General features: G+C 62.5%; 3 protein-coding genes across 3 annotated transcripts in view; 2 read left to right on the forward strand and 1 right to left on the reverse strand.

The window, feature by feature from the left end:
- Nucleotides 1–3,800, forward strand: part of LOC100093617 (merlin) — a 24,687-nt gene extending 20,887 nt beyond the window's left edge. Inside the window, exons 15-18 of the mRNA XM_029082368.2 lie at nucleotides 266–390; nucleotides 955–1,105; nucleotides 1,551–1,757; nucleotides 2,430–3,800. Coding sequence (XP_028938201.1) covers nucleotides 266–390; nucleotides 955–1,105; nucleotides 1,551–1,757; nucleotides 2,430–2,465 — 519 coding nt within the window. The 3' untranslated portion in view covers nucleotides 2,466–3,800. The remainder of the gene's footprint in view (nucleotides 1–265; nucleotides 391–954; nucleotides 1,106–1,550; nucleotides 1,758–2,429) is intronic.
- On the reverse strand, nucleotides 3,794–9,985 carry SBDS (SBDS ribosome maturation factor). The gene is made up of 5 exons (XM_029082370.2): nucleotides 9,765–9,985; nucleotides 6,831–6,960; nucleotides 6,367–6,567; nucleotides 5,582–5,746; nucleotides 3,794–4,682 (listed from the first exon to the last, which is right to left on the reverse strand). Exons 1-5 carry the CDS (start codon nucleotides 9,890–9,892, stop codon nucleotides 4,554–4,556), a joined length of 753 nt encoding a protein of 250 aa, XP_028938203.1. The 5' UTR covers nucleotides 9,893–9,985; the 3' UTR covers nucleotides 3,794–4,553.
- Nucleotides 9,986–10,217: 232 nt separating this feature from the next.
- TYW1 (tRNA-yW synthesizing protein 1 homolog) overlaps nucleotides 10,218–21,994 on the forward strand; it is a 28,807-nt gene continuing 17,030 nt past the window's right edge. The window contains exons 1-11 of the mRNA XM_039914530.1: nucleotides 10,218–10,429; nucleotides 12,527–12,660; nucleotides 14,546–14,686; nucleotides 15,005–15,106; nucleotides 15,606–15,800; nucleotides 15,980–16,609; nucleotides 17,870–17,948; nucleotides 18,382–18,434; nucleotides 18,800–18,918; nucleotides 20,218–20,327; nucleotides 21,494–21,671. Coding sequence (XP_039770464.1) covers nucleotides 10,426–10,429; nucleotides 12,527–12,660; nucleotides 14,546–14,686; nucleotides 15,005–15,106; nucleotides 15,606–15,800; nucleotides 15,980–16,609; nucleotides 17,870–17,948; nucleotides 18,382–18,434; nucleotides 18,800–18,918; nucleotides 20,218–20,327; nucleotides 21,494–21,671 — 1,745 coding nt within the window. The 5' untranslated portion in view covers nucleotides 10,218–10,425. The remainder of the gene's footprint in view (nucleotides 10,430–12,526; nucleotides 12,661–14,545; nucleotides 14,687–15,004; nucleotides 15,107–15,605; nucleotides 15,801–15,979; nucleotides 16,610–17,869; nucleotides 17,949–18,381; nucleotides 18,435–18,799; nucleotides 18,919–20,217; nucleotides 20,328–21,493; nucleotides 21,672–21,994) is intronic.

Consider the following 21,994-nt stretch of genomic DNA (forward strand, 5'->3'; position numbering starts at 1 on the left):
CATCGTGAGCGACCTGGCTCCTTCCCCATCCTCCGGCCATCATGCTCCGACTTCACAGTGCACGTATGACCCCCGCCCCAGCACACAAGCACACTGCCCCCGGCTCCCCACCGCCACTGTGGCCTGGGTGGGGGTTTGGAGCCGAGAACCGTAACTGTCCCAGCTCTGTCCTGGTTGGGGCTTGGAAGAATAAAGCCTCGGGGGAGGCCTCGTTAGTCGGGGGGACCCCAGTGGGCCGTGGCAACGACGCCGTTCCTTTCGGCAGGCGATCGGGTACCCGGGCCTCCCCCTGGCAGAACCCAGAGACGCCGGTTCTGAGAGAGGCTTCGTGAAGCAGGACCTGAAGGACGCAGACCTAAAGCGCCTGTCCCTGGAGATTGAGAGAGAGAGGTCCGCTCTGGGTGCCTGTCGGAAGCGGCTTTGCTTTAGGAGCAGGAACCGGGGTGACGAGGGTCTCCTGACACCGCCCCAAACTCACACACACACCCCCACCCGTCTACCTCTCTGCCATGGAGCGGTTGGTGTGGGCAGGAGGCAGGCAGGGAACAATGGGCACAGACCCGCTAGTTGCCCGCTGGGACACCCAATGTTTGTCACGACCGGGAGATCTTCTGAGGGTGACGCGCTGTGGTCCGAGGGTGGGGGGACCGGGGCCATGGACTCCCAGCCTTTTTCCATGGAAACTTTTGCCAATAACAAAACCCAAACCCCAAAAACCGCTCAAAACCACAAGCCACTCACAAATTGCAACAAATCCTAAAGGATGAGTATCCAGTATCCAAAGTATCCAGGCCCACCCACACACTCCTTCCTTTGACTCCTCCCTGCCTGAAGGTCAGGGGTCAGAGCGAGGCGGGGCCCGAAAGAGGGAGAGGGCACACGGCGAGGGGGTTGGGAGGTGGAGGACAGGGCGGTGGGGAACGGCGCAGCCTCTTCACGTTCCCTCTACCACAGGCTAGATTACCTGGAGAAGAGCAGAAAGTTTGAAGACCGACTGAAGGAACTCAAGTTGGAAATCCAGGCCATGAAACTCGAGGAGAAACAAGCTGGGGCGTTCCCACCCTGGGATGGGGCCCCGGGGCCCCCAGGCCACGCTCTAGGGAAGGTACGGGGAGGGGAAGGCGGGAGACACAGTGGTGACCCGCCATTTTCCGGTTCGAGCCTCCGGAACGCAGACTCGTCCCCGTGTAAGAGCGCTTTCTCGGGGTCATGTGGGGCCAGGGGTTTTTGCCATCTTGTAAGCTTCGGTCCGGACCCTTCCTTCCTTGAGAGGTGGAGGGTGGACGCCCAGGAGAGTGACGGGCGGCCTCGTCCCAGTGCCCCGGTGCTCCCGGGGGGAGATTGAATCCCGTGCTGCACCCCTCAGTCCTCACAGCAGCGGTGAGGCCCTCTCTGGCACTTCACCAGGGCAGAGAAAAATCCTTCTTCAGAGAAGGTTTTCCAAGGAGGCGGAAGAGTTTCGGGTTATTGTCGAGGGAGCTGGGCCTGTAGATTTAGTGAGCTGCTGCTGCTGCTCCTCCATTTGGCCTAATGTATCCCCGCTCTCGAAGGCCGCGTCCTGGACGCCGACCTTCACGGGAAGAGCCGCCTTGGATGAAAATATGCCCGCGTCCTTCCCCGCTCACCCCGCCCACGCTCCGGGCAGCTGGGTCTACACCGGCCACTGCCTCCAACCCACAGTGGGAAAAAACGCTTTTCCGACCGACACCCCGGTCTCCAGGAACGCAGGGACGGCGGCCCGAAGAAACATCATCAAGGTACACGTAGTCCCGTTTCCGACCGCTCCCCCAGCCCGGTCTCCGTCCGTCAGCCGGACGCTGCGCGGAGCGGGCCCTCGGGGGAAAAGCGTTGCCAGGGGGCCCGCCTGCTCTCGCCCCACTGCAGCGGTGGCTCTTGTAATAATAACGCTAGATAATAATACCGATTGTAGTATTTGTTAAGCGCTATGTGCCGGGCACGGTAGTGTCCCCTCGGGTGGATACGTGTAAATCGCGTCGGACACGGTCGCTGTTCAATTTGGGGATCGCGGTCTCGCTTTCCACTTTACAGATGAGGTAACAGGCAGAAAAGTGAAGTGACCGCAAGGCCGCACAGGAGACAAGTGGTAGAGCCAGGATTAGAATCCGTGCCCTTCTGACCCCTAGGCCGGCGCTCTAACCACACCACCGCGCTGCTTCTCTTGTGAGGCAGGAAGAGGACCACGTCCTTAAGTCCAATTCCCTTTCCCAGCTTGGTCCCACGAAATTTTCACGGCCGTTTCTCCTCCTGCCGCCCAAGCACACGTGCTCTCCCTAGTCCTCGTCCAGGGGTGAAGTGGGAGTGGGAGGAGGAGGAAGAAGTCGCAAGGAGCCGGAGTCCAGCAGGGCGGCCATCCCCACACCTTCTTCAGCCGACTTGGGGTGTAAACACTTTTGGTTTCACCCCTGCAGGTTCAACAGCACGAGTCCGACGTGATCTACATCTGACGAGGCCGGAACCCTCACAGGGGAGGGAGCAGAGGCGCCGGCGGACCCCCGGGGCGTGGCAGCCCGCGGCTGCTCCGAAGCCAGGGGTCCAAGGGAACCAGGGAGGGTCCGCCCGACCCCGGGAGCCCTCTCGGAGCCGAAGGCGACGGGATGCTCCGCTAGCCAAGTTTTCCCCGCGATGGGGTCCCGCGGCAGTGAAGTCGCTGGGTCCTGGGGGCCTGCTGTGCCCTGGAAGCTGAGGCCAGGGAAGCCCCGAGTGCCAACGCCACGTCCAAAGCCCGCCGCCGTGTTCTTTCCCAGCGCCGCTTAATACAGTCCTCTGCACCCTTGAAGTGCCCTTACCGCTATGGCAACTTAAAAAGTAGCACCGGCTCACGGCAGAGGAGAAAGCCTCTGGCTTCGCACTCCTTTGCACAGAGGTGGAGAATGCCGGGCCGGAACTCGGGGGCCGACCCCGCATCAGGGGCTCCTCCAGCCGCGCCCCACCCCCAGCTCCCTTAGAAAAGTTGCTGGCTGTAGAGGAGGCGCCCTCGTCCACGGGAGAGGCCGCCAGACGCCGAACCCCTCCGTCGGAAGGGGGACCGGATCCACTGAACCCGGGAGGCCGGGTCGGTTCAGCCTCGCAACCTCTCCCGCCGCCAGTGACGGCAAAGACACGCATCGCAAGGCAGCGTTACCCCGACTCCGTAAATCCTCGGGGGTCTGCAGTCCGCTTCCCCAAAGGCCCCCTCCTCCAGGCCGTTTCAGTGGCGGGATCCGTCACTGCTCTCGGGGACGGGGGGCAGGGGAACGTGTGCGGGGACGCCTCCCGAAGGCGCGGGCAGGCACCCGGGCCGTTGGCCTTTCCCCCCTCCGCCTGCCGGAGGGAGCGCCGAGGCCCCGCTGCCCAGACTGACATCGAAGCGTGACGGGGCCGGGCTCCGTTAGCCGGGCGGGGCCGACGGCCCCCAGGAGGCCCGGTCCAGGCTGGGAGCTCGGCCTCCATTTGTGTTGGTTTGCTATTTTCCTCAAAAGAAATTCTCAAAAGGGAAAACCGTACCATTTGTCGAAACACAATGCGCACTTCTGGATGTCGTGGGTGGGGGGGATCTTTTCTTCCAGAATGCAGACTCCCTGAGGGCAAAAATTAGCTTTCTTGTTTTTTAACAGTTCTCTTTTAGTTACTGTGGGAAGGAGACAGAAGTCATTTTAAGGGATTCCCCCAGGAGACAGATGGATAATAATATCACCGTTACTACCGCTAGTTGGAGAAGGCACAGTCCTTCTAAACTGACTCCAGAGCCGAGGGAAATATGAAGGAGGCTGCCTGGGAACAAAGAAGCAACGGATTCATAAAAAGAATAGTGTTTTTATTTACTCCATAGAATTTAACTTGTATTAACATATTATACATTTAACAAAAGTGGCGATAAATGACTTTTTTTTAGAGCATCGTCGTTAGTTTAAATTTGGCAGCAGGAGGCGACACTTCTGCCGCTGACCCGGCGACCGTGTCACTGTCTGTTCCCAGGCTCCCCTGGGACCCAGGCTTCCCCGTGGGCCGGCCGAGATCAAACCCCAGCCCCGAGCTCGCCCTCGCCTCTTGCTTTCTGCAAACCGTGACCCCCTTTTGGGGGTCCCCATGGAAAAAACCAGCCCCGAGCTCGCCCTCACCTCTCGCTTTCTGCAGACCGTCACCCCCTCTCGGGGGGGTCCCCGTGGAAAAAAAACCCACCCCCACATCCGGTGCCCACAAAGGCCGTCGGGGGACGTGACGCTAACCCGGGGCCCTCCCCGACGCCCACGGCCCGGCAGGAGGGCGGGGGCTGGGAGGAGTGGAGGCGGACGTCCCTCAGAACCACTCGCCGGGTCAGACCCCAGGGAACATCCGGGCGCGCGCCCCACGGTAGCCGGCGGGACGGGCCTCTCTTGCCTAACCCCTAGTCGACGGCTTAATTATAACAACCAAAGCTTTATTACCAATCAGGTGACACGAGCAGAGACTTGGCAGGAAAACACGGAGAAAGTGAACGGGTTAAGGTGTGAGAAAAGAGCGGAAGGAGACGTCGCACGTCCAGCCGGAGACCCCGGGGGGGCCCCCCCTCCCCCTCACTCAAACGTCTCGTCTCCCTCTTCCACGTCTTTCAGGTTGAGAACTTCCAGGGATCCTCTCCCCTTGGTCTCGCTCTGAATGAGCTCGTCGATCTCTCTGAAGCAGCCTGGGTCGATCAGACAGACCTGAAATGGGTTTCGTCGAGTTACTGATCACAGAAAGGGCAGTTGCGTACAGGTTCTCGTGAGCAAGAGTCGTAAACCGCAATCGATTTCAGCGTCTAGGGCGCGTGCACGCCGAACGCCGGACCAAGTGCTCGGGAAAGAAGAGCCCGAGGGTGTCGGTCGACGCGATCCTGCCCACCCACGGCCCCGCGTCTCACGTGGTCGCCGGGGTGCAGACGGCCCCTCCCTACCCCATTACGGAGGGCAGGGGACCACCACTCTCCCCGCCTTCAGAACCCTACTGAAAAAGAAGAAAAACCCCACTTCCTCCAAGAGGCCTTCCCCAACTAAGCCCTCATTTCTCCTATTCCCTCTCCCTCCCGGGTCACCTACGCACTTGATTCGAAATACTCCACCCACAGAACTCATACACATGTCCATACTTTATATCTGAATGTCCACCCCCCGACCTAGACCGTCAACTCCTGGCGCGTAGGGAATGTGTCTTCCGACTCTCTTAGACCGTACTCTCCCAAGCACTTAGTACAGTGCTCTACACCTACTGAGCACTCAATACCACTGTCTTCTCCGCTAGTTAGCCCCCGCAGACCATCCTCACTCTCCCTCCACTTGCCCCCGACCCCCGGCTTACGGCGCAGGGCCGAGCACTCCCAGGAGGCTCCGGTAAGTCCTCGGTAGCCGGTGGGCTAAGGGGGCGTTTAGTTGTTAACCTGCCCCTTCCTTTCCTCTATTGTACTGTATTGGTGTGGAATTCTCTTCGTCGCAGGGTGTCCCCCCCATCACCCCACCTCCCTGCACCCGCCAACGGAGGCGTTTCATTCAGTGTCGCAGCACCACCAAACCACCTGGGGATTTAAAGGAGGGCAAAGGCAAGAAGAACCAAGGCATTTTGATCTTACGATTTCCAGCTGGTCGCCGAAGTCTTCGTTCTCTATAACCTTGATCAAGGGCTTGAGTTTTTCCTTGAGCTTCTTTCCCTCTCTTGATGGCAGGACGAGCTTCACCCTCATGTGAGCACGTTCGATCTTCATGCTTTCCTTCAGCTGCTTGATCACCTCCAGGGCCTATGAATAAAAGCAGGTGTTGGTGGTCTCTTGTTCTCACAAGAGGCTCCGTGCCCAAGACAGGCAAGGGAAGAGAGGCTGCTGTTGGTCAAGGGTCCCACTTTTGCACAAAAGACCCCTTCGAAAATAGGGATTTGGCCCCATCAGCCATTCTCTAGTTTTGTGGCAGGACCACTGACTCATCCGAAGCGCACATGCACGCATGTATGAATGGGGGGGGGGGGGGGGGGGGGGGGCGGTTGGGGGGGGTTCCCCCCCACCATTTGGGGGGAAAACAGTGTCTCCCCAAGTAACTAAAAACCATTTTCTCATCCCTGAGGTTCCGACCTAAACCGGGAGGGAGAAATCAAGCCAGGCCAAGGTGAGGGTCACCCAACACTCAGATCCATTCCGGTCGTCGGCCGTAACGGCGTGCCGCTCACACGTCGTACCCGGATGCCAACCTGCAGTGGCACACGGGACTTTCCTACACTTGCTCCGCTTCGGCTTTACGACATACCGTTTTTCTCGTCGGCACTGGCTGTGGGGGCAGCCGAGGGCCAAGGGAAAAATGGGGAAAAATCACTTTAAATGCCAAGCTAAACCCGCGGACACATTCGTATGTACCAATACACACCGACCTGCTGTTTGGTACTCTTGTTGGCTTTGACAGAGTAGTGGATGTCTTTCATCGCTCTTTCGATGAGAATGACCGTGTACGGTCTTTTCGTTTCAGGATTCACACATTTATCCGCCACGATAGTTGCAATGTCTCTGAACATCTGCTCCAGCTGGGTGTGCCTCTCCTTATCTGACACCTGTACTTCTCCTTTGGTTAAGATCTAGGAGGAGGAGGGAAAGTTATCAAATGACAACTGACCGACCTGAAAACACACCTGCGGCACGCTCAGGGAAGGAGGCCTCAGGGAGCGCTGAGCGAGGGGTGGGTCACTACCTTGCGGTCACGTGGCTCATACGTGTTCCACGGGCAGAACACGCCCCACCTATTTTTCAAAACCCCACCCGGACGGGGGAGTCAGCAGCGCAGGGTTCTGAACTCCGAAGGCGGCGGAGAGCGATGGGCAGTGGACTGCGGGGCACTAACCTGTTTACAGATTTCAGTCTGGTCATCCGTCCCAAAGGCGCTGATGAGATCTTCCTTCTTGGCCACCTGACCTTTAGATACATTTACAAACACCGAGTGAGTCTGCAAAACTTCATCAAGATCTTTTTCACTAAGAGGAGGAAAGGGGAGGGGAAAAAAAAAAAAAGAAAAAAAGAAAGTCACGATCTGAGAACCCCGGGAATAGTTTGTCAACTTTCCATTCATCTGTTACCACCATCTTCTCCGGTTGCCTTTCCTCAGCTCCTGCCACGGTGCTTAAGACCAGTGCCCAGCCTGGACTCTGGGAGAGATCGTGCGTGACCCGATCTGACTCGGCTTTCGGAAGGGAGTCCCGGGAACCTGTCTGAGGGTGGGGGAGGCGGAAGGAGAAGCAACGGGAGGACACAGGCCTTGGGGAGTTGGAAAAAACTCCCCGATTAGACTGTAAGCCCGTCCGATTAGACTGTAAGCCCGTCCGATTAGACTGTAAGCCCGTCGATTAGACTGTAAGCCCGTCAAACGGCAGGGACCGTCTCTATCTGTTGCCGACTTGTTCATCCCAAGCGCTTAGTACAGTGCTCTGCACATAGTAAGCGCTCAATAAATATTATTGAATGAATGAATGAATGAAAAAACCGCGGCAGGAGGCTGGGGAAGAACGTCCTCGGGAGCCCGGGTCCGCCCTCACCCCTCGGGGCAAGCGGAAGCCTCGCGACGACCGGTCAACATGCGTGCTGCCCGCCGATGCTCCGGCCCCCACATTTCATTCATTCATTCCATCGTATTTATTGAGCGCTTACTGTATGCAGAGTGCCTTCCCGTTAAAGAAGAGAAGTTCGTTTCCTGCTTGTGGTGGCAGGGCTCCAGACGGGGACAGGTTCTCTGGGCCTGCCCTCACGGGGAGGGAACGGTGGGGAGGAGGCGGCGGCCCTGGGCCGCACACTGACCCGAGAACCATTCATTCATGCATTCATTCATTCAATAGTATTTATTGAGCGCTGACTACGTGCAGAGCACTGTACTAAACGCTTGGAATGGACAAATCGGTAACAGATAGAGACGGTCCCCGCCCTCTGACGGGCTTACGGTCTAATCGGGGGAGACGGATAGATGAGAACAATGGCAATAAATAGAATCAAGAACCACATCCCCTGATTTCCACCACAGGTCGCGGGGGTCCTCCTGGAGTCGCATCTCCTCCGGGAAGCCACCCCTCATCTCATCTCTCCCCTTTCTACACCAAATTCCACACCGCCTGAGCACTGAGGTGCTCTCGTCCCCACACCCGGTGTGCTGCGCCCTTGTAGTGTGTGGTTTTCTCCTGTCTCTAACTTATTTTAGTATCCGTCTCCCTCGCTAGATAATAATAATGATCACGGTATTCCTTAAGGACTTACTACATTCCAAGCACTGGTCTAAGCATTGGGAGAGATACAAATCGGGTTGGAGACAGTCCCTGTCCCACATAGGGTTTACAGTCTTAATCCCCAATTTACAGATGAGGGAACCGAGGCCCAGAGAAGTGAAGTGACTTGCCCAAGATCACACAGCAGACCTGTGGCAGAGGCGGAATCAGAACCCATGACCTTCTGACTCCCAGGCCCGTGCCCTATCCACTAAGCCACGGGGTCTCTGTCTCATCAACTCCTCATTCATTCAATCGTATCTACTGAGAGCTGTGTGCAGAGCACTGTACTAAGCGCTTGGAATGTACAATCCGGCAACGGATGGAGACAATCCCTGCCCAACAACGGGCTCACAGACTAAAAGGGGGAGACAGAAAACAGAACAAAACAAATAGGCATCAATGCCGTCAAGACAGAGTCATAGATATATACACATTATTAATAAAATAGAGGAATAAATAATATATACAAATATGCACAAGTGGTGTGGGGAGGGGAAGGGGAAAGAGCAGAGGGAGGGAGTGGGGGAATGGGGAGGAGGGACTGAGGGAAATAATAATAACGATGGTATTTGTTAAGTGCTTACTATGTGCGAAGTACTGTTCTAAGCGCTGCCGGGGGGGATACAAGGTGATCAGGTGGTCCCCCCAGTTTTCATCCCCATTTTACAGATGAAGTCACGGAGGCCCAGAGAAGCAGCGTAGCTCCGTGGAAAGAGCCCGGGCTTGGGAGTCAGAGTCATGAGTTCGAATCCCGGCTCTGCCACTTGTCAGCTGTGTGACTGTGGGCGAGTCGCTTCACTTCTCTGGGCCTCAGTTCCCTCATCTGTCAAATGGGGATGAACTGTGAGCCTCACGAGGGACGACAACCCGATGACCCCGTATCCCCCCCAGCGCTTAGAACAGTGCTCTGCACCTAGTAATAATAATACCAATAATGTTGGTATTTGTGAAGCGCTTACTATGTAACTAGTTACTGGTAAGCGCTTCACAAATACCAACATTATCATTAAGCGACTGGCCCAAAGGTCACCCAGCTGACAAGCGGCGGGGCCGGGATTTGAACCCACGACCCGTGACTCCCCAGCCCCCGCTCTTGCCACGGGGCCGCGCTGCTTCTCAGGACAAACGACTGGGCGGATCCCGCGACCCACGCTCAGTACAGAGCCCCGCCCAGGGCGCGGCTCCGTGGCAAGAGCCCGGGCTGGGGAGTCCCGGGTCGTGGGTTCGAATCGGGCCGTGTCAGCTGGGTGACTCGGGGACCAGTCCCTTCGCTTCTCGGGGGGTGAAATCGGCGAAATGGGGGGTGAAGGCCGCGAGCCCCACGGGGACGGGACCCGACCGACCGACCGACCGACCGATCGGCTCGGATCCGCCCAGCGCTCACGACAGGGCTCGGCACGGAGGAGGCGTTTAACACCTACCCCCGTTGTTTATTATTATTATTATTGTGATTATTAAAGAGGAGGTGTTTGGGGGTGCGGAGGGAGGGAGGGAGGGAGGCGTGGGCCATGGCCGCGGCCACTCACACGCCGCTGCGCCAGCCGACGACCTTGTTCTTGTAGCAGGCGATTTCGAAGCGTTTCCCGCCGCGCTTGACCCGCACGACGGCCACGTTGGTCAGGCGGATCTGGTTGGTGGGCGTGAAGATGGACATGACGGCCGGAGGCCCGACGGCGCCGAGCAGAAGGACGACGACGACGACGACGAGGAGGAGAAGAAGGAGAAGGAAGGAGAGGCGCCCGAGGCCCGCACCGCCCGCCCGCCCGCCCGCGCCGGCAGAGGCGGGCCGGCCTGGACGTCGGGGCAGGCGGGCCTCCCCGGCCGCCTCCGCCAATGAGCAGCGAGGCCGCGGAGCCGCGTCCAATGAGATCGCGGCCTCCCCGCCCGGCCCCGCCCCCGCCTGAAGCCCCCTCGCCCTTTCCCCCCGCCCGGCCCGGCCCGGATGTGCCCCCCGGTGGGCGGTCCGGCGGGACCCGCGGGGCCGTCGTGTGCGGTTCCGGGGTGCAGCGCGCCCGCGGCCTCCCTTCCCCGCCCCCGAGAAGCAGGCCCGGGGGCGGCCCGGAGGCCCTGACCTCTGCGAAACCCACCCTCGCCCAGGACCCTCAGCCCGTCCTTTGGCCCACGGGGCGGTGGGTGGAGGGCCGTCCGTCCCTTCGGCTCGCCGCCGCCCGCCGCAGGCTCCCCGCCATGGGTAAGGTCGGGCCCCGGGGCCCGCTTTCCCTCCTCCTCCTCCTCCTCCTCCTCCTCATGTTGCTGCCTCCTGAGCCCTTACTATGGACCGAGCGCTGATCTGAGCGCTGGGGCGGACGCCGGCGCATCGCGTGGTCCCACGTGGGGCTCACCCTCTTAATAATAATAATAATAATAATAAATAATGTTGGTGTCTCTTAAGCGCTTCCTCTGTGCAGAGCACTGTTCTAAGCGCTGGGGGAGATACGGGGTCGTCGCGTGGTCCCACGTGGGACTCACCCTCTTAATCATCATCATAAGAATAATGGTGCTATCTGTTAAGCGCGTCCTCTGTGCAGAACACTGTACCAAGCGCTGGGGGAGATGCGGGGTCGTCGCGTGGTCCCACGTGGGACTCACCCTCTTAATAATAATAATAATAATAATGTTGGTATCTGTTAAGCGCTTACACTGTGCAGAGCACCGTTCCAAGCGCTGGGGGAGATACAGGGTCATCGTGTGGTCCCATGTGGGCCTCACCCTCTTAATAATAATAATAATAATAATAATAATAATGTTGGTATCTGTTAAGCGCTTACTCTGTGCAGAGCACCGTTCCAAGCGCTGGGGGAGATACAGGGTCATCGCGTGGGACTCACCCTCTTAATAATAATAATAATAATAATAATGTTGGTATCTGTTAAGCGCTTACACTGTGCAGAGCACCGTTCCAAGCGCTGGGGGAGATACTGGGTCATGGCGTGGTCCCACGTGGGCCTCACCCTCTTAATAATAATAATAATAATGTTGGTATCTGTTAAGCGCTTACTATGTGCAGAGCACCGTTCCAAGCGCCGGGGGAGATACAGGGTCCTCGCATGGTCCCACGTGGGGCTCGCCCTTTTAATAATAATCATGATGTTGGTATTTGTTAAGCGCTTACTATGTGCAGAGCACTCTTCTAAGCACCGGGGTGGATACAGGGTCATCGCGTGGTTCCACGTGGGGCTCACCCTCTTAATAATAATCATGACGTTGGTATTTGTTAAGCCCTTACTATGTGCAGAGCACCGTTCTAAGCGCCGGGGTGGATACAGGGTCATCGGGTGGTCCCACGTGAGGTTCACAGTCTTCACCCCCATTTTCCAGATGAGGGAACCGAGGCACAGAAGAGGGAAGTGGCCTGCCCACAGTCACACAGCCCACGAGGGGCAGAGCCGGGATTAGAACCCACGATCCCTGACTCGCAAGCCCGGGCTCTTTCCACCGAGCCACGCTGCTTCCCGTGCGGGCACCGAGAAGCCAAGTGACTTGCCCAGGGTCGCGCGGCTGACGGGTGGCGAGGCCGGGATCAGACTGCGAGCCCGTCATCGGGCGGGGATGGTCTTTATCTGTTGCCCAGTTGTCCATTCCAAGCGCTTAGTAGCGTGCTCTGCCCATAGTAAGCGCTCAATAAATACCATTGAATGAATTAATAATAATAATAATGTCGGTATCGGTTAAGTGCTCAGTATGGGCCGAACACCGTCCTGAGCGCCGGGGGAGATACAGGGTCCTCGGGTGGTCCCACGTGGGGCTCACAGGCTTCACCCCCGTTCGACAGATGAGGTCACCGAGGCCCGAAGTGAAATGACTCGCCCAAGGTCCCACAGCTGACAGGCGGCAGAGCCGGGATTAGAACCCATGACCTCCGACCCCCCAGCCCGGAGTGGGGGAGTCCCGTACACGTGCGTGTGCACGCGCCGTTCCCGTGGCCCCCGGACCGATCGCGCCCCAGCGCCTGGGTCCGGGCCCCTTGGCAGTCGTCCCCACTTGTCGGCTGTGTGACTTCGGGCCAGTCGCTTCACTTCTCTGAGCCTCAGTTACCTCACCTGGAAAATGGGGATCGAGACCGTGAGCCCCACGTGGGACAGGGACCGTGTCCAATCCGATCTGCTTGTATCCACCCCAGCGCTTAGTCCAGTGCCTGGCACGTAGTTAAGCCCTTAACAGATACCATAGTCATTATTATCAGCCCTGGTCGGAGGCCCACGCGTCCCTTTCGGGCCACCCCCCGCCGACCGGGGGATTCGGGGCGTCTACGGGAAGGTGACTCCGCTTGCGAACGTCTACGTTTCAGACGCCTTCTCCGAGCCCGGGAGCTTCATCTACACTCACTCGGCGACTCTGTGGCGGAACCGATTTTACATCTACTCCTGCGTGGCCCTGGGCCTCAGTCTCTGGTTCTTCTTCCGGCTTGTCAGCAGAAAGCGGGTAACCAGGCCCCGAGGGGTGGCAGGGCCGGGGGTCCACACCCGGAGAAGCCAGAGACTCGGCCAGACCCTGGGGGCGCTGAGGGATGGGATCTCTACGCCAAGCGATAATAGTGATAAGAATAAATAATAATCTCGGTATTAGTGAAGTGCTTACTATGCGCCAAGCGCTCCTCTAAGCACTGGGGTAGAAGCAGCGTGGCTCAGTGGAAAGAGCGTGGGCTTTGGAGTCCGAGGTCATGGGTTTGAATCCCGGCCCCGCCACTTGTCGGCTGCGTGACTGTGGGCGAGCCACTTCACTTCTCTGTGCCTCAGTGACCTCGTCTGTAAAATGGGGATGAAGACCGTGAGCCCCACGTGGGACAACCTGATTCCCCTGTGTCTACCCCAGCGCTTAGAACAGTGCTCGGCACATAGTGAGCGCTTAACAAATACCAATATAATTATTATTACACGGTAATCAGGTTGCCCCGCGTGGGGCTCCCGGTCTTCATCCCCAGTTGACAGACGAGGTCACTGAGGCACAGAGAAGTTAAGTGACTCGCCCAGGGTCACACAGCTGACGAGCAGCGGAACCGGGATTGGGACCCATGACCTCTGACTCCCAAGCCCGGGCTCTCTCCACTAAGCCGTGTTGTTTCTTTAGAATCTGCCAGACTGCTGCTCTGCCCAGCTTCAAAGCCTCCTGGAATAATAAGAATAATGTCGGTATTTGTTAAGCGCTTACTATGTGCAGAGCACTGTTCTAAGCGCTGGGGTAGACACGGGGGGCATCAGGTTGTCCCACGTGGGGCTCACGGTCTTCATCCCCATTTTACAGATGAGGGAACTGAGGCCCAGAGAAGTGAAGCGACTCGCCCACAGTCACACAGCTGACAAGTGGCAGAGCCGGGATTCGAACCCATGACCTCTGACTCCAAAGCCCGGGCTCTTTCCACTGAGCCACGCTGCTTCTCGTGGAATCCCATCCCCTCCAAGGGTCCCTCCCTGCCGGTCGACCTTAGCTCCTCCTTCCTTCCCAGTGAGTGAACGCTTACCGAGAACAGAACGCTGAACTAAACGCTTGGGAGAAAAGGAGAGTCTGAAGACTTGATCCCTGCTCTCGAGGTGCTTCTACAACAGTGGGGGATCCACGCACCAAGCACCTTGCCCACGTCCTTCCTCTAGCCCGGAATTCCCTCCCTTTCATATCCGACGGTCCACCCCTCTCCCCGCCTTCGAAGCCCTCATGAATCACACCTCCTCCAAGCGGCCTTCCCCAGCCGAGCCCTCCTTTCCCCTCCCCGCTCTCCGTTCCGCGTCGCGTATGCACTTGGACCCCTCAAGCTCTTGACATTCACTCCACCCTCATCCCTGCAGCACATATAGAGTTACCCTTATACTCTCTTTCCTCTATTTTTAATTCATTATGATGCCCGCCTTCCCTTCTAGACTGTTCCTTGTGGGCAGGGATCACGTCTGCTATTGTATCGTACTCTCCCGCTTGCTTAGTAGCGTTCTGTCCACGGTAAGCACCCAATAAATACCATCCATCTCAGCACTTGGCGCACAGATGTCCAGGACGGCCCTCTGCCCATAGTTAGGTGTCCGGTACGGCACCCCGCACACAGGAGGTACCCGGGACAGGGCTCTGCACAGAACAGAAACTCGGTAAATACTTTTAGAAGGATAGATCGATGAACTCTTAAGGTCCTAAAATGATTCTTCGGGTTGGCTCTGCTTCTGACAAGCTCACGTGTTTGAGTCGGGGGGGGGGGGGACGTCGAATCTGTCGGGCATCTCTGTGGATGAGCTCCTGCACGTCTCTCGTGTTTGATCGTGAGCTCCCCGAGGGCGGGACCAAGTCCCGCTTCCTTGGTGACGGGGGGGTCGGTCTTGCCCCGCAGGGTGACCAGTCTCGGAGAAAAGCGGCCCCCGCACGGGGATCCGAGGCCACGCTACCCAATGGCCTCGCGCCCCTCCGAAACCCGGACGATCGCGTTGCTGCGGTGAGGATTTTCTACGGCTCCCAGACGGGCACGGCGAAGGTAAAAGGGATCCGGTATCCTCTTAGACTCCCTCTTAACCCCGCCTCCCTTTCCCCTGCAGCTTGGGTGAAGCGCCTCCTCTAGTTTGCAAGCTCGTAACGGGGTGGAAACCTACGTACCATCGTAGCTTACTCTCTCAGAGGCTCGGGACAGCGCTTTGCACACTGTAAGCGCACGACAGACGATTGAACTGAGTGAAGGGTCCGCCGACGGCCACTCCCTCGCTCGTGGCACCGCACGGGCTCGGTCCGTCGGTCGGTCAGTCGTCTTTATCGTGCGTGTGCTGCGGGCTGTACCGAGCGCTCGGTTTGCCCGCAGGGATTTGCCACGATCCTCGCCGGAGCAGCGGCCGCCCTGCCCTCCCCCGTGGACGTGGTCGATCTCCGAGACTACGATCCCGAGGATCGGCTGGTGGGCGAGGTTGGTGATGCTTTCCCTCTCTCTGCGGGTGCCCGCACGGCCGGGTGGGAGGATAGAGGGGCATCTCCCGGGCTAACCGGCCAGTCGGTGCCCGGCTGCTCCCCAGCCCTGCCGTTTCGGGGGGCTCCCGTGGGGGGGATTACGCGTCGGTCTCCCGAGCCGGCTGTCGGCCCAGACCCGGTGGGCCGGGTCGGAGTCTTGGGGACTTTGTGTTTTACCTATTGGCCGGACACGGACCCTACCCTCTGAGGAAGCCGCGGGGGAGGGTGGGGGGACGCTGTCGAGGGGCGGCGGGCCCCACCTCACTTGTTCAGCTTCGCCCTGGCTGGAAATGGACCGTCCAGGGGTCAGCAGGAGCTGCTTCGGTCATTTTCGAGAGGGGCGAGGGCTTCGGGGGGCGGTCGCGGCCGATGCCGTCTCTCCAGGGCGGCTCCCCGGTGGGCAGCGCCCGCGGCCGGTCACAGCGGGTGCCCCGTGTTCCGGGCGGTTCCCCCCTCAGGCAGCCAACGGGAACGTGTGCGTCTTCCTGCTGGCTACCTACGCCGACGGGCGGCCGCCCGAGAACGCCACCTGGTTCTGCAAGTGGCTGGAGGAGGCGGCGCACGACTTCAGGGTCGGCCGGACCTACCTGAAGGACCTGAACTACGCCGTGTTCGGACTGGGAGACTCCCTGTACGCCCGGGACTTCAACACGGCAAGTGTCGGCGCCCGTTCCTCTCCGGGGGGCCGCCGGGGGCCGACCGGCCGGGACGGGCTTGAGGTGGGCGGTCCGAGACGGTCGCCGGGGCGGTCCGGACGGAGATGGGGCCCGCCGGCTCCCCGCCCTCGGGAGGGCGGGCCCACGACGAGCCACCCCATCCTACCCGCCCGCAGGTCGGCCGGAGGGTGGACAGGTGGCTGCGGATGCTGGGCGCCCGGCGCCTCCTGCCCCGCGGGGAGGGGGACGGCAACGTTGCGCGGAGCGCGCGCGGCAGCCTGGAGGCCGACTTCGACGCCTGGAGGGCCGGGTTCCTGGCGCGCTTGCGGGCCCTGCGCCGGGGAGAACCCGGGGAGGGCCGGCGCACGTCGTGGAGAACGGCGGGCTTGGACGGCGGGCCCCCCTCGGATGCCCAGGTACCTGCAGGCGGGGGCGGCTGGGGCGCGACCCCCGGGAGGGAGTCGGGGAGAGCGGGGCGAGGCAAGCCCCGAGGTCCGGTCTCCCCCGGGGTCGGGCTCCGGCCGGCGCGGCCTCTCCCCGTCCCCGGCGCCCCGGGCCCCGCCCCCTCCGGCCCGATCCCAAGCCACCCGAGGCGGGGTGGGTGCCGGGGGGGGGGGGCGGGGTCCGGCCGGGCCTCTGCCGGCGGCACAGCGTCGCTCCTCTCTCTCGGCGTCCGGGACGGGGAGGAGCCGGCCGGGAGCGTCGGCGAGGACGAGGAGTCGGGGACGGAGGAGGCCCCGGTTCCCGGCGCGGTGGTGGACGTCGAGGACCTGGGCGGCGTCGTGGCGGCCGTGAAGACGGCCAAGGTACCGGCGCCCACCCGGGGGAGGGCTCGGGGACCCGCTCCGGGCCAGTCGACGGGCGGCGCTCTTCCCACGGGAAGTCCGTCCGCCCGTCCGTCAGTCCGTCCCTGCCGGTCCCGTCTCCTCGCCCGTCTGTCTCTGCCCGTCCCGCCTGCCCGTGGGTCCGAGCGGCCGCGTGGCCCTGGGATCCCCCCCGGCTGCAGGGGACGGGGAGGCGCCCGTCTTCTCCCTCCGGGGCCCCCGGGGGTCGGCATCGATCGGGGCAGGACGACCGGAGGGTCCGGGCGGAGGCCTCGGGCGCCGGCCCCCCGGCACCTCCCTACCCTCTGCCGCCGCCGGGGCCTCGGAGGAGAGTCTCCGGCAGAAAAGGAGAGGGAAAGAAGGAAGCACCGAGGGTCAGGGGTTTGGGGGGAGGTCCGGGGACCCCCGCAGGGTGACGGCTCTGCCTTGTTCTGCCGCATTTCACCCAGTGTCCACCAGAGGGCACCAAAGGAAGCACAAACCAGATTTGGGGGGCCGGGGCAGGGGCCCACCGGGACCGGCCCCCCGGGGCCCAGCGCCTCCGCCGCCGTCAGGCAGCGAGACCCAAGTACTCCCACTCCCGCAGAGATCCGCCGGCGGACCGACGGCCCGCGGGGAAAGCCGGGTCCGGGCGCCTCGGCCCCCGGCGGCTCACTCCGGCCGCTCCCGCCCGGCCCGCCGTCGCCGGGTCTTGGCCGTGCCGGGTCCCGGGGCCGACCGTGGCCGTCGGCCCACCCCGCCGGGGGCCCCGGGCCGACCGCGGAGGCGGTCCGACCCCCGCTCCCCGCCGAGGCCTCCGCCCGGCCGCCGCGCCGCCCGCTCGGGGCCCCGGAGAGAGCCGCTCGGGCGTCGGTCCCGGCCGCCGGCTCCGTCCCGCCGTCTGCCGCTCGTCCGAGCCGACGGGGAGCGGCGGCCCCTCTGGCGCAGGGGAGCGGTCGCCCCCGCTGCCGTCCGGTCTCCGGGGGTCCGGGAGAGGCGAGGCCAGGGTCCCGCCGGGCGGCGCGGGGCGTCCGGTGGAGCCGTGGCCGCGGCCGCTTGAGCTCCGGCGTCAGTGGGACAGGAGCCTCCGGACACCCCTCTCTCTCCCTCGAGGGGCCTCCGTGAGCGGTGCTCTCCTCCCACCCTTGGCGTCTGCGGACCCGGGCGGGGACGGGGGTTCGGGGGGCCTCGGCTCCGTCCGCGGCCCGGGCAGTGTGAGAAACGTGACCGGTCCCGGAGTTCGGTCCTTCCGCTCTCCCGCAGGGAGGACGGGAGCGGGGCGAAGGCGGCGAGCCCCGGGCGATGATCACGCCGGCCCTCCGAGATGCCCTGACCAAGCAAGGTGGGGCACCACCTCCCCGGAGACTTCACGCTCTTCTTTCGGAAGGGTCGTCTCGGGGCCCCGGGGTGGGGGCTGGCCGGCGGGGCGGGGGGGGGGGGAGGAGGCCGAGTCCCAAGCCTCGGGACCGGTCAGCAGAGGCCGGGAAGGCCGACGGACCGTCGTCCCGTGCTTCCCCGCGCCCATCTCCATCCGGACCTCTGGGCCCCAGGCCAGTCTTCTGGGACTGACCTCTGACTCGGCGCTCCGTCCCCTCTCCTCAAGCCGGTACTCCCTCCGAGGCCCCACCAGGTGCCTGATGCCGGCCACTCCCCGGGCCCAACGCCGGCCCCTCCCTGGATGCCCCCCAAAGGGCTGAGCGGCGGAGGGGCGGGCTCTGTTACGCGTGCGAGAGTCCCCGCCCCCTCGGCGCTGACCGGACCGCCCCTCCCCCCAGGTTACCGGCTGCTCGGGAGTCACTCCGGGGTGAAGCTGTGCCGCTGGACCAAGGTGTTTCCTCCTCCCTCCCTCGCCGCCCCTCACTCCTGCCCGCGGGCCTCTCGGCGGGGGTGGGCCGCGGTCCCGGAGCCCCCTCCCTTGCGGGTCCGGCCCCGTGGTCGCCGCCGCGCCCGTCCGCCGGCGGGCGCCCCGTGGGGTTGCGAGCTCCGTGCCCGAACTCCTTGGGCGGGGTGGAACCCGGAGCTCGCGGCAGCGGGGGTTCCCGGGCCAGGGAGAGAGCGCCGGCCGGCGGCGCGCCAGGCCGCTCTGGGGGCTGAGGAGGTGCCGCCCGGCGGGAGGGCGACCCAGGCCCCGGAGGGGAGGCCCCCCCCAGCCCCCGACCCCGGCACCGAGCGCCGCCGCCTTGCCCCCGGCAGGCCATGCTCCGGGGGCGAGGGGGCTGCTACAAGCACACCTTCTACGGGATCGAAAGCCACCGCTGCATGGAGACCACCCCCAGCCTGGCCTGTGCCAACAAGTGTGTCTTCTGCTGGAGGTGGGCCGGCGGGCGGCACGGTGGGCAGCTCGCGGCCAGCGGGGTGGGAGCAGGGGCGTCGGGCGTGGGGCTTGCGCCGGGTGGGGGTGGGCAGAAGGGCACGGGACCGGCCTCCGTCGAGCCGATGGATTTCAGCCTCTGCAACGCCTTGGGTCCCTTGGGTAGGATGGGATCCCGTGGGGTCGACCCGGCCGTCCCCCCGCTCCCAGGCGAGGCCGCAGGAAACCGATCCCCCCCTAGATCCTAGGCCCTTACTCTGCCGGGTGCTCGAGAGAGGTCGCAATCTGCGAGAAGGAAATCCCGGTCCAAACGGGAGACCCCTCAAAATGGGAGCACTAGGGGTCAACGGGGTCTCTAACAGCAGAGGGGAAGGGGGGGGGGGGGCGGGAGCAGTGAAAACCAACGGCGGTTTTACCTCGTCGATGTCCATCCGAGTTAGGCCTGGCCACGTGGCCTAGTTCCGGCCCGAGCCTCTCCGCCCAGCCAGCCTCTGGGATGTCCTGGCAGTAACGATAATGATGGTGTTTGTTAAGCGTTTACTATGCGCCAAGCACCGTTGCGAGCGCTGGCGTAGATACGGAGTCGTCGGGTTGTCCCACGTGGGGCTCGCGGTCCCCATTTTGCGGAAGAGGGAACCGAGGTACAGAGAAGTGAAGCGACTCGCCCAAGGTCACACAGCGGACGAGTGGCGGAGTCAGGATCGGAACCCACGACCTCCGACTCCCGAGCCCGCGCTCTTGCCACCGAGCCACGCCGTTCCCCTAGCAGCCGCGGGGTCCCCGTCCCGCCGGTTCCCCCCCGCAACCCCGGCTCGGCCGCCGGCAGGCTCGGTCCCTTCCTCAGAATCCACTCCGCATCCTCCGGAGGAAAGAACGATCCGCCAGAATCTGGGCCGACCGACCCCCGGGCCCGGCGGGCTCGTTTAGAGGGGCGGCGGAACCGCGGCAGCCTCCCTGCCAGGGAGGAGCAGCGGAGCCACGGCGGCGTCCCCGCGCTCTACGGAATCCAATTCGGGGCTTTCCCGACCTCCTCTCTCCTCGCCCGGTGCGTCCGTCCCATCCTTTCCCGTCGGACGACCCTCCCCCGCACCCCTCCGGGCCGTGGGGTGGTGGCCTCAAGGGCGATAGACGTGGGCCGGGCCCCGGGCTCCTCTCGTGCCGACCCTCGCCCCGCCGTGCTCCCGAGAGCCCCCGGCCTCTCCGGCGGCCCGCCCGCCCCTCCGACGGGCCCGACCGCGCAAGCGGCCGTCCGGCCGACTCGCCGGAATCGCCGACTCGGCCCGGGCGCCCGTCTCCGCAGGCATCACGCCAACCCGGTGGGCACCAGATGGCGGTGGAGGATGGACCGGCCCGAGACCATCTTGCAGGAGGCCATCGAAAGCCATCAGAGCATGATCAGACAGTTTAAAGGTACCGTGACCCTACCTGGCTCGGGGCACGGCGGGAGACGGGGAGGGGAGAGGGGTCTCTCGACTCATCCGCCCCAGGCACCGCTCAGCCCTTTCTGAAGTTTGTCTCCAGGGCCCTGTCTGGCCGAGAATTGCGATGGGGAACCGGCATGCCGGGAGGGCCAGCTCTCAGCAGAACCCTCCATCCCCCATCCCTTCTTCCCTCCCCTGATGCTTCGCCCCGTCCTGAGTGACGGGGAAGATACGAGCCGATCAGGTTGCACACGGTCCAGTGTCTCACGTGGGGCTCACAGTCTTCAACTGCCTTTTATAAAGCATTGGAGGCACAGGGAAGGTAACCGACTTGCCCAGAGTCACACGGCGGGTGAGTGGCGGAGCCGAGATCAGAACCCAGGCTGACTCCCGGGCCCATGCTTTATCCCTTGCTCTCCCAGACTCTTACTTCTCCCAAGGCAGTGCCCACAAGTGGGAAGAGTAGACACGGAGGAGTCGAAGGGTGAAAACGGTTAGGTTTTCTAGGTTTAGCCGAAGGGACCAATCAGAAAAGACCTCCTGGAGGAGGGGTCCGTCCATTGAGAAATCACAGCCTGCCCGAGGGAGACTCTCTTATACGGGGCAGCCTGAGATTGCAACAACGAGACAGTCGTGCGTGGTTTTTACACGGTGACCCCCGCGGCCTGCTCGGCCCAGAACCGTCTCCAGCGGGAGCACCGAGACCCCGGGAGGAGCTGGGTGCTGGTTGTCCTCCTGGACCCCGGCCCTCGTGGTTGGAGACGCATCATCCGACGCCCCTGGCTGTCCCCCCTCTACCCCCGACTCTCCCCCGTGACCCAGCGCGGAACCATCCAACACCCCCCGACCGTCTCTTCTCCGTTCCCGATTCTCCCTCGGTGACCCGGCCCCCCCCCGATCCCCCCGTCTCCGTCCCGTACGTCTGATGACGACCCGTGTCCCCTCTCCACACGTTCCCTTGGTCCCCCAGACCCCTGAGGCCGCGGGCCACCCACGTAGGTCCGGATCCACCCACCTCGGGGCCCAGCGGGCCCTGGCTCCGCCGCTCCCGGGACCGAGCTCCCGGAGAAGTCGGCAGGGTGTCCCGGCACCTCTTACCGGGAGACGTGACTCGGGGGAAGGGGACCCTTCCAGCCGGCTCCTTTCGGTCCCCAGGCGTGCCGGGCGTGCGGGCGGATCGCTTTGCCGAAGGGATGGCGGTGAAGCACTGTGCCCTGTCGCTGGTGGGAGAGCCCATCATGTACCCGGAGATCAACCGCTTCCTGCAGCTCCTCCACCAGCGCGGAATCTCCAGCTTCCTGGTCACCAACGCCCAGTTTCCGGCGGAGATCCGGTGAGCGCCGACGGGTGGGCGTCTGCCGTGCCGGGGAGCCGGTCCCGTCCGGTTGGGCCCGGTCTCCTCTGGTCCCAGAGTTTCGGTCCGGGGGCCCCCGGACCGTCCCTGCCGCCTGCTTAGTAGTAATGATAATAGTTATTATTGTCGTGGTGGTGTTTGTTAAGTACCTGTGATGTGCCAAGCCCCGTTCTAAGCACCGGGGTGGATGCGAGGTAGTCACGGTCCCTGTCCCACGTGGGGCTCACGGTCTTAATTCCCATTTTACGGATGGGGTAACTGGGGCACAGAGAAGTCGTCACCTGCCGAAGGTCACGCGGCAG

The sequence above is a fragment of the Ornithorhynchus anatinus genome, chromosome 17 (assembly GCF_004115215.2).
Source record: "Ornithorhynchus anatinus isolate Pmale09 chromosome 17, mOrnAna1.pri.v4, whole genome shotgun sequence".
Classification (NCBI taxonomy): Eukaryota; Metazoa; Chordata; class Mammalia; order Monotremata; family Ornithorhynchidae; genus Ornithorhynchus; species Ornithorhynchus anatinus.